We start from the raw sequence: 17,561 nt of genomic DNA on the forward strand, positions 1-17,561 counted from the left end.
ATGCCGGTCCGCCGGGGCCATGTGGCCCCTCAAAACACGTACCTGGACACCATCATCCGCAAATTTGAAGGACAAAGTGAGTACCGCACCCCCCAACTTCGGGGCGGAGGAAAGGGCAGAGCGGAGCCACCGCAGGGTGTCCCCGGGGAAGTGTCGCTGTGACCTCGCAGGGGTGGGCGACAGCCCCGCGGTTACAGCAGACGGGGCGACACAGGAGGGGGACAAAGTGGTCCCAGCGCCAGGGGGGCGTGAGACCCGCAGCCCCCCCACAGTGCGGGGCAGAGAAAGGGGGTCCCCGGGGCTGTGAGGGGGGTCCCCGGGTAGGGCTTCTGGGGGGTCCACCCCAGCGCAGCCGGGCTTGCTGCCTGTTTGCCTCCAACTCCGCGCTGCTCGGAGGCAGCCGTCCCTAGTGAGGTGTTGCCATTTGCTGTTGCTCGGAGTAATCCCTTTATATGAATTTTTGGGGGCTGGTTTTCGTGTCAGATAGAGTGAAGGGTTCGTGAGCATCGGGGAGCGCTGGGGAGGGAGCGGGGGATCCGCTCCCAATGTCTGCGCACCCCAGCGGGGCTGGGTCCCCCCGAGGCAGCCAGGGACAAGGGGAGGGAGCACTGGGGGCAAACCAAAAGCTGTGCTCGGGGGTGTGCTGTGGGTTTCCTCCTGTGTGCAGTTTGCCGGGTGGGCAAAAGTCCCACCGCGCCCGCCCCAGCGGTGAGTGACATGACCCTGGGGACGGAGAGCGAGAAAAACTGTCCCTGGTTCCTATCAGTTCCCGCTGGGAAGCGGCGGCTGAGGAGCAGCGGGGGCAACACGGCGCGGCGTGCCAGCGGGGCGGCAGCCAGGCCCCTGCGTCTCTGCCCGCTCTCTGCCTGCGCCTTGCCTGCATCCTGCCCGCTCCCTGCCTACATCCCTGCCCACATCCCTGCCTGCTCCCTGCCTGCATCTGTGCCCGCTCCCTGCCTGCTCCCTGCCTGCTCCCTGCCTTCTCCCTGCCCACATCCCTGCCTGCTCCCTGCCCGCTCCTTGCCTTCTCCCTGCCCACATCCCTGCCTGCTCCCTGCCTGCTCCCTGCCTGCACTCTGCCCACATCCCTGCCCACTACCTGCCCGCTCCCTCCCACATGCCTCCCTTCTCCCTGCCCACATCCCTGCCCGCTCCCTGCCTGCATCTTGCCCACATCCCTGCCCACATCCCTGCCTGCTCCCTGCCCGCTCCCTGCCTGCATCTTGCCCACATCCCTGCCCGTTCCCTGCCTGCTCCCTGACTACATCCCTGCCCGCTCCCTGCCAGTCATAGCGGGCACCAGTCAGGCTCTGCCCAAACATCGCCCCATGCTCCCCCCAGCAGCTTCATGGTGTGAAAGGTGTGGGGAGACACCAGCCCCCCCAGTCACATCGCTGCCATGGGCAGTGTGTGCTCCCCTGGGTGCCTTCACCCCCCCCCCGCAGCTCCCATCAGTGCAGCTGCACCCGCTGGGCCCCCACTTTCCTCCCAGTGCTGGTGCTGAGCCCCACTGCCATGGGGGCAAGGGGAAATGTGGAGGGTGGAAAGCAAACTGGGAGTGAAAATACCCCCAAGGAGACCTGACTCTGCAGCTTCTTCCCATCCCGGCCCTGGTCACATCCCCAGCACGGCTCCGGCACCCTGCCAGCCCCATAAATCCTGTCCTGCACCAGCCCAGCCTGGATCCAGCCCGTGGTGCTGGCACTGGATGAGGAAACCATCCCCATCGCAAGTGAGGAGCATCCCCCAGTAGCAGGGCTTTGGGGGAAGGTCCCCTCCTTGTGCCACCTCCCAGCTGGCAGAGCAGTTTGGATAGAGAAGGATCGGGAAGAGGGAGCTGGGAAACATTTGGCCAGGGTGGTTTGTGCTGTTTGCAGCACCAGTGTCAGCTCTGTACGGGAGAGGGAAAGGTGCTGGGGTGGGAATTCCCCCCCCGCAAAGGGCTGTCATAGGGTGGGATGAAGCAGGAGACCTCGGTGCGGCATCCCTGGGATCACTGGTTTTACTGGGAGGCATGCTCCAGAGCTGTGACCATGTCCCAATGCAGGGACATGAGGGAGAGCCCTGATGTGCTGGGGAAGGGTCCCCCCACCCCACTGCATCCTGGTGCCACAGCATGAGGAGGGTTCTCCCGCATTTTGGTGGAATTCCCCATGAGGCTGGAGCACGGCTCTGGAGCAGGCAGGCTGCAGATGCCATTCCTGGGTAATCCAGGAGATTAATTGGGGTCTGGGCTGGGAGGCAGCCTCCAGACGGACCCTCTGCTCTGACCTGCCTCCGGCCCCAGCCCAGGAGAGCGAGATGCTGCTGGGGCGGGGGGGGAGCATAGCATCCACCACATCAGCATCCGCAGCCATATCCCAGCAAAGCTGTCCCGGAGAGGGTCCTCCCCAGCCCAGCACGCCCTGATGTCCCTGAAATCAATGAAAATTAAACCAAATCAAAGCTCTAGGCTGGCTCTCCCCCAGGATAAGGATGGAAGTGGCTCCGTCTGGGCTGGGTGACGTGAGCTGGGCATGATAGCAAGTCCAGCCCAGTGGCTGCAGCACCAGGAGGGGATGGAGTGGCAGCACTCCGTGCCTCAGTTTCCCCTCTCCTCCACCTGAGCCCTCTTCATGTTGAGTGCCAGGGCCCAGCAGGGTTTGGATTGCAGCTTCAGCCCAAAGGCGCAATTATCCTATAAAACATGAGGAGAATCATTAGTGTGACGGGTTTCACACGGCTCCCCATGAAGCTGAGCCTCACGTTCCCTCCTCCTCTCACCCCTTGCCTGACTTCAGTCAAATCTGAGCCAAGGTGGGAAGTCTCAGAGATAACTCAGGTCGCTGATGAGCTCCTGGGGAGAGATGGATGCTGCTGCTTTTCCCTCTGCCTTCAGTGCCAGCTGGGGACAGATTGCCCATGTATTAGACAGCAGCAAGTCCCCACATGTAAGCAGTGAGGTTGTGTGGGTTGGCCCAACCCCAGCAGAAACTGCCCTTAATGGGGACCCCCCTTTGGGTCCCCATGGTCACCAATTCACATGAAATTGGGGAAATTGGGGGAATTTCTCCTCTCCAAAGAGCAGCGCAGTGCAGGCTCCACTACCCCATGTCCCTGAGCAGTCCATCCCTTATAAGCCCCACAGTTGGTGGCATCAAAAACCCCCATCTACCCCCTGGGGCTGTCCTTCATCCCTGTGGGTCTCCACCACCCTCTCCCTAAGCCTCATGCTCTCCTGACTCCCTGCAGACCGCAAGTTCCTCATCGCCAATGCGCAGATGGAGAATTGCGCCATCATCTACTGCAACGACGGCTTCTGTGAGATGTTTGGCTACTCCAGAGTGGAGGTGATGCAGCAGCCCTGTACCTGCGACTTCCTCACCGGCCCCGACACCACCAAGAGCTCCATCGCGCAGCTCACCCAGGCCCTGCTCGGCTCCGAAGAGTGCAAGCTCGAGATCCTCTACTACCGCAAAGACAGTAAGAGTGGCTTTATGGGATGAGCTGGTGGTGGGAGGTGTCACCTGCCCCGGGTTTGGGATGTCAGGAGCTGGTGGTGGGATGTGAAGGGGGTTTGATGCTACCAGGGCATTGCTTTTTCCATGGGGGGTCCCAGTGGGATGGAGGCATCTTTGCAGTGATGGGGCATGTTGAGACCTCAAGTGATGGAAGTTGTTCATAGAATCACAGGATGAGTTGGAAAGGACCTTAAGATCATCCAGTTCCAAGCCCCTGCCATGGGCAGGGACACCTTCCACTAGAGCAGGTTGCTCCAAGCCCCTGTGTCCAACCTGGCCTTGAACACTGCCAGGGATGGGGCAGCCACAGCTTCTCTGGGAAAAGTCTGTGCCAGCGCCTCAGCACCCTCACAGGGAAGAGCTTCCTTATATCCAACCTTAATCTCCCCTGTTTCAGTTTGAACCCATTGCCCTGTCACTACAGTCCCTGATGAAGCATCCTTGTAGCCCCCTTCAGCAATTGTTGCCAGATTATTTGGGAATGGGATCATTTACAACCCCTTGGTGATGGCTCAGAGCTCCCCGAGCAGCAATGGCATCACTCAGGAGATCTCTGCATCGTGCATGAAGATCCCATGGGAAGCCCATCGAGGAGCCAGGCTGGGACATGGTTCTCCTGGTCTATGCTCCAAGAGAAGATGAGACAGACCCTTCCTCCCTGCCAAAAGCGGGTGCAGGCGACGGCCTCAGAGCTGCCATTCCAGCGAGCAGGAGGCGGCTGTGCGTACACAGATGGAATTACGTTAAGATGAAAATGAAGCTTTGATGTCAAATACGAGTGATTAGTGGTAATACTGCAGGAAGTTAAATAAATATGCATTGCTTGATGCTGCAAACCGGCAGTGGCCACGGCTCCCTGGGAGTGGGGATTGCAGAGAGGGTGCTCAATAGAGGTTAAAATAGGAAGTATTTCCCTTTTTCAACCTGTGGAGCTTTCCCATAGCTTCATCAGCAACTGCAGGACAAGGGGTGATGGGTTCAAACTGAAACAGGGGAGATTTAAGGTGAATATAAGGAGAGATTTAAGGTGAATATAAGGAAGCTCTTCCCTGTGAGGGTGCTGAGGCGCTGGCACAGACTTTTCCCAGAGAAGCTGTGGCTGCCCCATCCCTGGCAGTGTTCAAGGCCAGGTTGGACACAGGGGCTTGGAGCAACCTGCTCTAGTGGAAGGTGTCCCTGCCCGTGGCAGGGGTTGGAGCTGGAGGAGTTTTAAGGTCATTTCCAACCCATTCTATGATTCTATGATGGGCTGAGCAAGGGTCTGCACCCACCCTGTAGCTCCTGGAGTGACAGGATGGAGGAGAAACAACTGGAAGCAAAGGGAAGGAGAAGGCAGGAGCCCTGGCTCGCAGCCCAGCACGCTATCTCCGGGCTGGGACACGGGTGTCCTGGCCTCCCTCCCAGACCCTATCTCCCGGGCTGGTATCCAGGTGCCAGTGTATCAGCCCCGGGAATTATCCGCCGACAGCACCCTGCGTGTTAACCCGCACGGTTAACGTGGCGGGGCAGGATCACGTCGCTCACTGGCTGCCTTTCCCATAGGATTTTCCTCCCATCCTCCCTGACTGAGGCTCTTCCCGGTTGAAGCAGGGCCAGGGCTGTGTTGCGTGTCCCCCCCTTGGCTGCTGTGGTTTGAGCTGCAGCCCAGCGCAGCCTAGGAAGCACGAGGAGAAGTGGGTATATCCTGTTCTCCTGGTCCATCCCAACGTGGATGCGTGGCCATGGCAAGGACAGCATGCGCAGCCTCGTTCTCCTCCCTCGGGATTGCTTCCCCATCCATTCGCACGGACTGCTCAGCTGGGAGGCTGATCCAAAGCCGTCCTCCCTGCTTTGAAGCATTCCCACCTGGCTCGCGGGATGCTCAGTGCTCTCCTCAGAGCCCTGTTCTTCCTCTAGGCCACAGGAAACTCTCGGTGCTGCTTTGAGCCGCTTTCTTCTCTTTTTTATTAACAAAAAAGGGGAAAACTGAAGCCAGAAGCAAGTCCTTCGTGTCTATTTTTAAACCCCAGCCCCACCAGCAATCTGCTTTCCAATTGTTTCCCCCCCAGCACTCAGCCTGCAACCGCTCAGCCCATTATAAATGGGTCTTATCGGCAAAGAAAAGGCTTTTGCATTATAGGGAGCTGCTGCTTAATTAGCCAGCGGAGGCTCAGAACCTGCCTGTCCTCCTTTTCATAGCGGCAGCACCAATCTCCAGCCTCAACCTGCTGTTTATTACTGCGGTACTCCTGGCTCTGCAGCTCCCAGGGTTGTTTCCCTGCTTTTCTGGTTGCCAGAGACTATATTATACCCCAAATCCCCCCGTCAGAGCTCCCATGGCAGGGCCAGGATAGGATGGATGGATGAAGGGATGGATGGAGGGAGGGAAAGGGGCAGCCATAGGTGTCCGGGTACAGCAGGATGCTGTATGATGGGTGATGCGTGTCCCCGGGGACAGCTTGCTGCTCTATCCTTATCCCGTGTGTCATCAGCTAATTATAACAGGAGCCAGGGGTGCTGACAATGAGCCCAGCTCTGGGCAGCCGAAACAGAGCCAAGAATCAAGTACTAGTGTGGGACAACAAGGGCAGTTGTCCCTCCTTGCCACAGCAGCCCCAGAAAGGTCTCAGAAAGAGGGGAGAGCCCAGCCATGGCATGTGTGGGCTCTAATCCTCGGCTCAAAGCCGGGAGATCAAGGAAAAGTTAATTTCCTTACAAGATGCTACACAGCTGAGGGGGTCATTATGCGATCATCAGGAGCATCCACAGCCACCAGCCCCAGGGACACGCTCCCTGCTGTGGCCAGGGCTGGGCTGAGCATCCCCTGGAGGTGACACCAAGGAGCTGGTGGCAACAAGCTGGGATGGGGTTTTAGCCCCTGAGGGTGACGTGTTTTGCAGCAAAGCCACCGTCAAGAGCCACTGGGGGGTGGTGGCCAGAGGTGCTGGGCACCATGGTGCTGGCATGGCCTGAGCAGCAGCTGGCAGCACTTAATCTGCGTGAATGTGATGCTTATGAATATGAAAGGAGAGATGTGGGGCCAAGGCAGCCAGAGCAGCTGGTGGAGCAGCTCCATCCCCGAGCCCACGGCTTGTCCCCTCCAGCAGGAGCAGTTTGTGCTGGTCCCCTGGGGCCAGGGATTAGGGATTGGGATGAGGCTGGCAAACTGGTGCCATAAACTGGGATTTCCCCCCAGAGGTCCAGGAGGAGGGGAGGAGGTTGCAGGGGGATTGGGGCACCCGATGTCACCCAGGATGTCCCCCCCCACCATGGGGTGCTTCAGCTGGCAGTTGTGGGGCTGCAAGCAGACAGGCATAGGTTGTGGGGTGTCACTGCACCCAAAGGGAACAAGGGGACTCGTGTGACATAGAATCATAGAAAGGTTTAGATTGGAAGGGACCTTAAATATCCCCTTTGTCCCCAGACCAGGGCACGTCCATGGCACAGCAACCGCCTCTCCAGCTGCTGCTGCCAAGAAGCCCTGGCTGAGGCAGGTGGGGATTTATCCAGCCCTGTCCGTCCATGGCAGGGACAGGGCAGGATGGAGGGGACGTCCCAGCTGGTGGAGGAGCAGGGAGGCACAGTCATGAGCTCTTGGCTTGTTCAAACATGTGGGTTTAAGCCAAGCTGGGGCTGTTTGCTTTGTGTTCCTTTAAGGGTCAGGCTCTCTAGCGCTGGGCTGTGACCTCGGGAATGGGACACACGCTATGGCCCATCTCCAAACTGGAACTTATAAACATCCCGCCCTGCAACGACAGACTCTCTGCTCCCAGAGATCCTGAGCTGTGGGGCCAATTCTGCCACCCCCAGCACCGCCATTGCCCCTGCTCTGCCCCAGGGACAGCGTGATCAGGGCACAAGCTGGAAGGGACATGTTTTCCAATCCTCTGCTGCTCCTCGGATGCTCTGTGCTTGGACCAGATGTCCCAAGAACAGAGGGACAGGCCCAGAGCACCCCCAGCACCCCCAGAATGCTTCCAAGGAGGCTTTTTCCTGAAATCCCTGCCCCAGCAGAACCTGAATTCCCACCCCAAACTCTCCATCCCCACCCTCACTGGCTGTTGCATTCCCAGTAGCCCCATGTGCCATGGGGACAGGGCCCTTGGGATGGCCGGACAGCCCTGGGAATCGCTGTCAGCACTGCAGCTTTGGCTGCACAGCCCTGCACTAAGCTGGACTGATTCCTGCAGCCAGCAGGGATTTAGCAAGGGAAGGACCATGGGCCTGGATGTGGCCACTCACTCTGTGCGGAGGATCTTAGGCTGCATTTTGCCAACCCCCTGTATTGATTCAGGACCCCTTTTGGCTCCTGGGGATTGGAACATCCTTCCATCTGCACCCAAAACATCCCGCTGCACTTGGAGGCATCCTCCTTGAAGCCGCACTGATGGTGGGTACCCTGAGCCACCCAGAACTCTGGTTTTCCCCCCTTGCTGCTGCTTCCCACCAACGAGATCCCTGCTCATCACCTCACGGGGGTAACCTCCATCCTCACGCCATTACTTCATAAGGTCATTTTAGCAGTTGCTGCAAGGAACATTAATGGCTGGTCTGGTGTCACGATGGGTTTCAGCCTCCCAATGCCCCATCTAGGTTTGAGGAGAGGCCAGCACCCATTGTGCACCCCAGACCTCAAGGGCGACCCATCTCCCACCAGCTCAGCCCCCACCTCCATCATTTTCCATCCCACCTCCAGGATTTGCTTTATGATCTCCCAGCAATCTGCGCTTCCCTTTGGAAGTTTCTACCCAGCCCTGACACTGATTTTTCCCTGATCAGGAGGGAGCAAGGCTGGGATCTCCCTGGCCATGCCAGGCAGCCCCAGAGCACAGCTCCATCCCCATCCCTGTCCCCATGCCCTTCCCAGCCCCTCTCTTCTGCTCCTTTATATAATACCACTATAGATTTAGCCACTCTGCCAGGAGACCCTGCAGATTAAATCTCCTGTCCGGGGGGAGGAAAGGACTCAGGAAGAGCTCCGAGGGCAGATTAATAGCTTGATTTTAATATTCATAACAATACTGGGTTGTGTCCTGCTCTCGGAAACCCCCGTGTCCTCTTGATTAGTTTAATACTGATGATACCAACAAATGCATTAACCACCGGCGGATCAGAGAGCTGGGGAGGGAGGGCCCCCGATGATGACATTTTTAATGTTATTAAATGCTCACTTTTATCAAGGTCAGAAGACAAAGATGGGTTGGGAAGCACAAACCTCAGCTTGGGGGAGCTAAGGTTGGGAAGATCAAACCCAGCCCAGGGTTTTACGGAATGAGCTGTTTTTCCCAGCCCCTGCAAACCCATCAAATAGAATCATGGAATGGTTTGGGTTGGAAAGGACCTTAAAGCAAAGTTGCAACCCCCTGCATGGGCAGGGACACCTTCCGCTAGAGCAGGTTGCTCCAAGCCCCTGTGTCCAACCTGGCCTTGAACACTGCCAGGGATGGGGCAGCCACAGCTTCTCTGGGCACCCTGTGCCTCACCACCCTGGCACTGGCTGGAGGAGCCTCCAAAGCTGCACCCGTGCTGCATCCCTCCTGCAGAGCCCTTTTCACAGCCCCAGGCTGGGTTTCGCACTGGATGGGCGTGCAGCAGCCCCACAGAGCTCAGGCAGGCTGTGAATGCCCCCGGGGCTCCTCCAGGAGATCCTTTGGCGGCTGGATAAAATTAGATGGATGGAGACAGATTAGCTGAACAGCTGAAGGGAAGAGACAGGCAGATGGATGGGGGCAGTGATCGAGGAATGAGGATGGGAGCGCAGGGCTGGGGTCCCTCCCAGAGGGGTGCCCAGTGTTGGGGGGCAGAATGGGGAGGCTTGGCATTCCCATCCCCATTGAACAGAGGGAAACTGAGTCAGGGCAGAAGGTGCGAGGGGTCTCCCAGCTGCAGCCTCTCCACAGAGCTGTGGGAACCCCAAATCACAGCTGCCCAGAGACCCCAGATCCGGGGGGATCTCCCCTGTCTTTTCGCCAGACTTAAGGGAACCCTAAAGGAACTGGTGAGGTGCTGGCACGGGTTGCCCAAGGAAGGTGTTCAAGGCCAGGTTGGACACAGGGGCTTGGAGCAACCTGCTCTAGTGGAAGGTGTCCCTGCCCGTGGCAGGGGGTTGGAACTGGGTGAGCTTTAATGTCCCTTCCCATGAAAACCACTCTGGCATTCTATGATTCTACAACCTGATGCTCCATCATCCCCTTGATGTGGTCCATGCTGTGGGGTGCGGGTCTGAGCAAGGCACCAAGCTCCTGGCACACAGGGCTGTGCATGGCAGAGCCACTTTTGGGCTGTTTCCCCTGGGTTTGGAGAGTCCCACACCAAGGTGACAGCCCTGAACTGGTCAGATGGTCATTGCAGGTCCCTTCCATAGGTCTGTTCTATTTCAGAAGGGATCAGCCTGGGGGCTCACAGCAGTGGTTGGGGCTGCTCAGGCTCAGCACCTCCCAGATTTGCAGGATCAAACCAGGCACCAGCTGCCTCCAAAACCCAGCACAAACCACGTCCCAGCTGCTCCTTATATCCCTCCAACTGGGCTGTAACTGGGCCCAGTTTTCAGCTGTTCAGCATGGGCAGGGAATTAACGCTTTCTGTACCGCCTCGCGATCTGGCTCCCATGAGAACAGTTCCAAGGCCACCCCTTCCCACCACCACAGAGGGGTTTAAGAAGGAGAATGAAGCGGTGAACAGGATGCACCAGGGCAGAGCATGTGAGCAGGATGAGGCCATCTAGGTCAGGATTCCCAGTCCATGGAGCTGATGGCTGCCCATGGCAATGGACCGTGCTGGGCTTCGGGTCTCTGGGAAGCTGGTGATGCTTTAGAGTCACTTGTGGGGGGAAAATAGCTCATTTTGTAACACAGCAAAGGAGGAAGCATCCAGTGCTGCTGAGCATCACACACACAGGCACAGACGTGCACGGAGCCATGGTATCCCAGGGATGGCACCACATCATCCCACCAGGCATGTGACACCTTAGGACACCTCACTCCGCATCACTTAAAGGACACCACACACCTTTTAGATCCCTAAAAACCAAAAAGCAGCCTTCCAATATCTGAAGGGGGCTACAAGGGTGCTGGAGAGGGACTCTTCGTCAGGGACTGTAGCAATAGGACAAGGCGGAATGGGTTCAAACTGAAACAGGGGAGGTTGAGATGAGCCCTTAGGCAGAAGCTGTTCTCTGTGAGGGTGCTGAGGCACTGGCACAGGGTGCCCAGAGAAGCTGTGGCTGCCCCATCCCTGGCAGTGTTCAAGGCCAGGTTGGACACAGGGGCTTGGAGCAACCTGCTCTAGTGGAAGGTGTCCCTGCCCATGGCAAGGGGTTGGGACTGGGTGAGCTTTAATGTTCTTTTCCAACCCAAACCATTCCATGATTCTATGAAACCCTGAGAAATGGAGGGAAAAGGGCTCATTTCTTTCCATCCCATGCCCGTGCATCCCTCCAAACCAGCTTTATCTGCTGAAATCCCACCCCCCTGCTTCCCTCCAGCTCACACATTTAAGTGGATTTCCTTTCCCTGTGGTGAACAACTATGAAATAAAGAAAGAAAGAAATAATCCTGGGCCCTTTAAACAGATTTTCCCATATCCGTTTCTTTCCCGTTCTTGTGCATGTGTGTGTGTGTGGATGTGCACATCCCTGACGTCAGGGCAGCTTTGGAAGTTGCCCGATGCCGGCCATCTGCTCCTGATTACGGGAGGCCCTGAGCTCCTTAAAACTATACGCAGGAAGGCTGATATCCCCGTCCTGGCCGGAGCTTGGCCCTGGTGACAGCGGGAGAGCACCAGAGCGGGATGGCAGCGGGATGGATCCGCTAATCCCTGGTGATCAGGGAAAAGTGAGATGAGGGATCCGCACCCGGAGATAGCTGCTGTGGAAGGAGGCGCCTTGTCCTGTGCCAGCGATACCTGGTTGCTTCATCGTTTCTAGCTCCCATTGGAACTGGTTGGAACTAGAGCAGGGGGGTTGGAACTGGATGATCTTAAGGTCCTTTCCAACCCGAACTGTTCCATGATTCTATGATTCCAGAGGTTTGGAGTAGGAGCCCATGCAGTCCCCTTCACTCCCAGGGCACTGAGCCAGTCCCTGTGCCCCCCATGCCTTGGTTTCCCCATGGACCACTCCATGTCAGTGCCTTTAGGGGATGTCTTTGGGAGCCACCACACCAATCCCACCACATTCTGCTCCCAGTGTTGGGATGGGGCATGGGTAGGGCTCACCCCCCTTGCCCACATCCAGGACAGCTGAAGCCAGCCCCCAAAACCTGCCTAGTGATTGCAAGGCAATTAGCTGCAGCATGACTACCCACAGGATGCTTAATGAGGTTAAACCACTACCTGAGACTTTGTGAGTTCTTAATTACCCACTTTTAATTGCTGCTCTCAAGTACATTGATATAAATGACTGTCTGGGACCAAAAGCAACACAAGGCAAGATGTGATCGGTGTGAGCTGGGATGATGCAGCGATACAGCCCTTTCCCAGGGCTCAGCTTCCAGACCCTCCACTCCCCATCATCAGGGATTGCACCCAGAGTGCTTTAAAGGTATAAAGCTGGTTTGTGCTGGGGGTGGTTGTGCAGAGCCCCCCCTGAGCCTGTCTCTGCTCCGCAGCCTCGTGTTTCCGCTGCCTGGTGGATGTGGTGCCGGTGAAGAACGAGGAAGGCGTCGTCATCATGTTCATCCTCAACTTCGAGGACCTGGCGCAGCTCATTGCCAAGAGCACCAGCCGGAGCCTGCACCACCGCTTGTCACAGAGCTGGCACAGAGGTGGGTGACAGCATCCGCAGGGATATCCCCATCTCTTGGCTTTCGCAGGAGCTCGTGGGGGCTGAAGGATGCACTGTGGCAGGGCAGGACCCTGCACCGTGGGGCTGAGCCCTGCATTGTGCCCTGGAGCAGAGTTTGTTTCTGCATGGGGAATGATTCAGGCAAACACTAACTGGGTGACAAAAGGTTGGTTGAGCCACTGAGCCCCTGCAGCCCCACATTGGTTGGGGCAGGAGGTGCTGGAATGGGACAGGACCCGTGTGCAGGGTCACTGGGAGGGCCAGGGGACATCTGGTGTCACTGATGTCATGGCTGTGCTATGGGGACATCACTGCAGGAGAATGACTCATGGATTGCAGGAGAATGGCGAATGGATGATTGTGCTGGGGCAGCTCTGCCCCGGCTTTGGGCTGTTCCCTGTTGTCCCAGGCTCATCCTGGAGTTTTGTGGGGCTTTTGGAGGCAGTGAAAAATTCCAACTCGCTTTTTTGAGAAGGCTGGATCAAAGGGAAGCTGTGGTGAGGTGCTCAAGGGGATGGGGATACCCAGGAATGCAGATGTTAGACCTGATTATGGGAAGAAGAGCTGTAGCTCCTGCTGTATGGACCTCGGTGCTGGTCACCTATCTTTTAGCCAGGGAAACAATCCTACACCTATCCTCGTGCAAACACTCCCTGGGGATGCGGGTCACAATATGGAGGCTTTGGGTAATAGAGCTGTGGGAGTAGCCTGGGTCTGTCCCCACATGGCACATGGGGTGGCACAGCGGGACCAGGACCAGAGCCAGGGTATCAGGGACCTCAACATGAGGAAGAACTTCCTTCCATTGAGGGTAGCAGAGCCCTGGAACAGGCTGCCCTAATGGTTCTGTGATCACCTATGGGGACCCTGTCCGGTGTATTGGTATGGTAATGTGAGTTGTAACACACTCGGTGCAAATATGGAGCCGTTGAGGTGTTGGTGTGCCTGGGAGCAGCTATCAGCAGAGATGCTTTGTGTGGTGACAGGTTTTATGTACCCCCAGGCACATGGGAATTACAGCTATATGTGTGTGAATGTATATACAGCCTCTGCATGTGTTCCTCTGTCTATGGAGTGATGAGATTTATATTTTGGGTGTATCACTTTAGTACCAGTTAAATTCCAGCATCACCTTGAATCCTGCGTTCAGTTCTGGGCCCCCCACTGCAAGAGAGACATTGAGGTGCTGGAGCGGGGCCAGAGAAGGGCACCGGAGCTGGTGCAGGGCCTGGAGCACAAGTGTGATGAGGAACGGCTGAGGGACCTGGGGGGTTTAGTCCGGAGAAGAGAAGGCTCAGGGGGGACCTGATCGCTCTCTGCAACTGCCTGACAGGAGGCTGGAGCCAGGAGGGGGCTGGTCTCTGCTCCCAAGGAACAAGGGATGGGACAAGAGGAAACGGCCTCAAGCTGCACCAGGGCAGGTTTAGATGGAGCTGAGGAACAATTCCTTCCCCAGAGGGTGCTCAGGCATTGGAACAGGCTGCCCAGGGCAGGGCTGGAGTCACCGTCCCTGCAAGTGTTCACACCCCGTGTAGCCGAGGCCTCAGTGCCATGGGTTAGTGGTGGCCTTGGCGCTGCTGGGGAACAGTTGGACTTGATGAGCTTAAAGGTGCTTTCCAACCTGGTTGGTTCTATGATTCTATGGTTCTATGACCAGTGTTACTCTGCAGCTCCCTCAGCTCTGAGTATGTGTTGAAGTATGATGATCCATCATCCCACCCCATGAGGGGTGCAGAAGGCACCCAGATAAAAGGGTTCCTGTTGCTTTCCCGTGTGTTGGAGATTGCACTGTGCATCCCGAGGAGTGTTGCTTGGGTTTTCCCCTCCAAAGCTGCTCGTGCCAGGCCAGATCCATCTCTCGTGTGCGGGTTTTCGGGCTCAGTCTTTCATTACCCGGCTGTAGGCAGCTGCGTTGCTGGTCCCTGGCTCCCGGGTGTGCAGGGAACATTGGCTGCTTTGCTTCTTCCAGCTGAAAAGCTGCTCTGGGCAGTGGGGATGGGGTGAGCGGAGGGAGCTTGTGTGGGTCCCCCCATCGGTGGTGGCACTTTTGGGGATGCCTGAGCAGCATCGGTGCTCAGTGAGCCACAACCAAACAGCTCCTCAATGCGCTGCCTTTCCCCGTATGGGGAGCTCATGTTGCATCCCACATGCTCCAGGATTTAGGCCACTTTTGGCGCAGTTCGTGAGTACAACTGGTGCTGCTCGGGGGTGGATGAACCACAGCGCTGGCCCAGGCCATGAGCAGCAGGATGCTCACACTCTGCTGCAGTCTTCTCCACAGACCAGCACTAGAAGAGGACAAGTGACTTTATACTGGGTGTCTCCACTGGGGGCACTGGGTCCTGCTGTGGGCACTGCCAGTTCCTCTCTACATATGGTCCCTTCCCCTCCTAAACCTCTTTCATAGCTCCTTGCCTCAGTCCTGGTCTCAACGTGGTGGTCTCCTGGTCCCTGTGATGGCAGCAAGGGACCCCCCCTCCCCCTTTGGTCCAGCATCCAGAACAACTCCAGGAACACAATTGCTAGAACTTCTTAATTCCTTGCTAACTCACCATCTCTCTTGTGTTAGTTTTTTCCCCCCACCAAGGAGATTTAGAAGCTCGATTTCCTTCAGGTCCAAATCCTTTAAGTAGCTTTAACCTCTGTAATTGGCTTAGGGATGCTCTGCACCTTTTGCCTGTAGTCCTAGGGGACTCTCCTCCAGCCCAGCAGTGCTTTCTGCCAGGTCAGGCTCTGCCCTGAGCACACAGCGATGCGATGGCATGGGAATAGCAAGTGTGTTGGAGGCGTGTGTGTCCCCCAAAGCCACCCGAAGTCTTTCGTAGCCTCTTCCCCTGCCAGAGCCCCGTCTCGCTCCAGCCATCGCATGCAGCTAGGTTACATCTGTGTCTCTTGTGTTTTGTTTCTCTTTCTAACAAGGTCAAGGTAGGAGGTTGAAGTGTAGTCTCCCGTCCCTGCGGCGACTCAAAGTCCAGCGGAAATCTCTGCCCACCAGTGAGTTTGATGGAGTAGCCATTGACTATGGAAAGGTAACCGTAGCCTTTGTCTGATCTAAGCCAGGTCCCAGCGCTCTTCCTCCGCTCTCCCCATCCCGCTGTCCCTCGGCTGCTGTGGCTCGGGCCGTATCCGCTGTTAGGGGCTCCGGTGCTGAGCCAGTGCTGGGCACAGGGCCCAGCATGGACTGGAAGTGAGCGGCAGTGCTTTGGTGGCATGGGATAGAGCTGGATGGTGCTGCTCTGCGGGGGGAGCGGGAGATGTGCTGAGCTCTGAAGCTGGGAGGAAGGTCTGGCTCTGTAGTGCAGGTTGTCCCAGATGGCAGAGCCCCAGGGAGTTGTTCCCACCTTGAGGAGGGGACGTGGTGGTGGCTGCAGGCGACTGGAGCAGGTCTGCTCTGAGCAGGGACTGGCAGGGACTTGCAGGGCTCACTTCCCATGTTTTCCTGGCAGGGGACGAGCAGCTCTGGCTTCTTAGTCCTCCAGCGAAGACTATGCTATCTGTGATGGAGGGTGATGCTGGCATTGCTGACATGATGTTGGTTGGACCTCTTTAGAGATGGCTGTTCTTGGTGGCTTGACAAAAGTGCTCTGGGCAAAGCCGTGTTGTTTTCTGAAGTGTTGCAGCTCGAGGCACAGGGCTGTGGGCCAGAGGTTTTTGCTCTGCTAATGCATCCCCCGGCACCAGCTTCCTGCTGTGCTGGATGGATGCAGACAGCCTGGACAAATCTGCTTCCCAAACTTGTGATATGATGAGGCAAAAGGTGCCTGTTTTCTCAGAGGTTGTTGTGCTTGTGGCATGTTGAAGATGTGTAATGTTGTCACATGCTCTGGGCATGATGCTCCTACAGACACCAGCGGTGCTGAAGTCTCTGGGTACCCCCAGGCTGAAGCTGCATGGGGCACTGCAATGGAAGATGTGCACTGGGGACAACCTGATGATCCACCACTTTGGTCAAGTGGGGGCAGCCCAGCAGATGCAGGGGCAGCCAGCAGCCAGCCCCTCCAGACACCCCATCCCAAAACCTGCAGTAAGGTCCTTAGGAATGGTGAGAAGTGCCACGCTTCCTCCCTTGGGCATGGCTGGCATGGGCATAGACCCCTAGGTTGCTGTTCCAGCAGCTGGCTGCTTTGTGCACCCCATTGCAGAAGTCGTTAAAGACTGGAAGCTCTTTAGGTCTCCAGGGAAACAGGTTTAGCAATGGCTAGGGATTCCTGTAGGAGAAGGTGGACCACATATGGAGCCCAGCAGCTCCTCCAGTGCTGCCTGGTACAGAGCACATCCCCTACACAGAGCATAGATGCCAGCACAGGACCCCAGGCACCAACCCGCACCCTTGGTGGTGGCCTGAGCTCTTGCAGCAGGTGAGGGAAGGGCATATCCAGTGGTGGGATGTAGGGACACCTTGGAGAAGCTCCAGGCAAGCCTATCCCTTAGGGTCTCCTCTTCTCGCTCTGGCCTGCTTCCCAGCTGCGCAGCATCACCTTGCAATGCATCCCGCAGCCACCCAGCCCCTGGTAGGAGCTGGGAGCTGCCAAGTCCCTGGGGTCTCGGTCGCCCCATCGCAAAGCAGGTCCTGATCCCAGTTGGAGGAGACCTCCGGAACCGCAGCACTTCCCAGCCCTCTGCCCCTCCTCTTACCTCCCCCAGCTCCCTCTCCTTCCCCCTCCAGCACATGAGGACCTCTTCTAATGAACCGCTTTCTCCCGGCTGTCTTAAAGCCTGGTGGTGACTCCCTGATTTTGAGGGACTTGAAGACATCGCCCAAGGAGAACTGTGTGCAGTCAGAGACCGAATCCCTCCTGGAAAAGGAGCGGAGGCCGAGCCTGGAGGCTGACCCCACTCTACAACACTCGTCCCCGAAACAGGAGCCTCCCTTGCTGGGCCCACGAGGGTCGTACTCCGCGTGGGGTTTCTTTCAGTCTCGGCCCGGGGGCAGCTTCCACAGCCTCCGCAGGGTCTCCTCCTTGGACAACTTTGAGGCTGCGAGGTCTGAGTTCCAGAGAAAATTCAGGGAAAGGAGGGCAAATTCAGGTAGGGATAAAACCCCAGAGCTGGCGGTCCTACTGTCGGTCCAGAACGTCCCGGGGGGGAGGTCTCTTACCCTGCTTTTCCCTCTGCAAAGTGGAGATAAGCTGGGGTCTGCTCCCCAAAACCCACTGGTCTCCATGTGATTCCCCTCGGGGGCAGGTCCCATTCTTTGGGTAGAGCCATCCGTTGTGTGTGAGATGTGAGACCGCAGGAGGTTGTGTTTGGCTTCCTCACACGAGGGGCATCCCAAGGGAGGGAAGGAAGGAGTCTGCAGG

The 17,561-nt window shown here is 57.2% G+C and overlaps 1 protein-coding gene across 1 annotated transcript in view; it reads left to right on the plus strand.

Moving 5' to 3' along the window:
• KCNH6 (potassium voltage-gated channel subfamily H member 6) overlaps positions 1-17,561 on the plus strand; it is a 33,364-nt gene continuing 15,803 nt past the window's right edge. Inside the window, exons 1-3 of the mRNA XM_030508792.1 lie at positions 1-76; positions 3,232-3,462; positions 12,086-12,241. Of these exons, the coding sequence (XP_030364652.1) occupies positions 1-76; positions 3,232-3,462; positions 12,086-12,241 (463 nt within the window). The remainder of the gene's footprint in view (positions 77-3,231; positions 3,463-12,085; positions 12,242-17,561) is intronic.

This window comes from Strigops habroptila, chromosome 19, assembly GCF_004027225.2.
Source record: "Strigops habroptila isolate Jane chromosome 19, bStrHab1.2.pri, whole genome shotgun sequence".
Taxonomy (NCBI): domain Eukaryota; kingdom Metazoa; phylum Chordata; class Aves; order Psittaciformes; family Psittacidae; genus Strigops; species Strigops habroptila.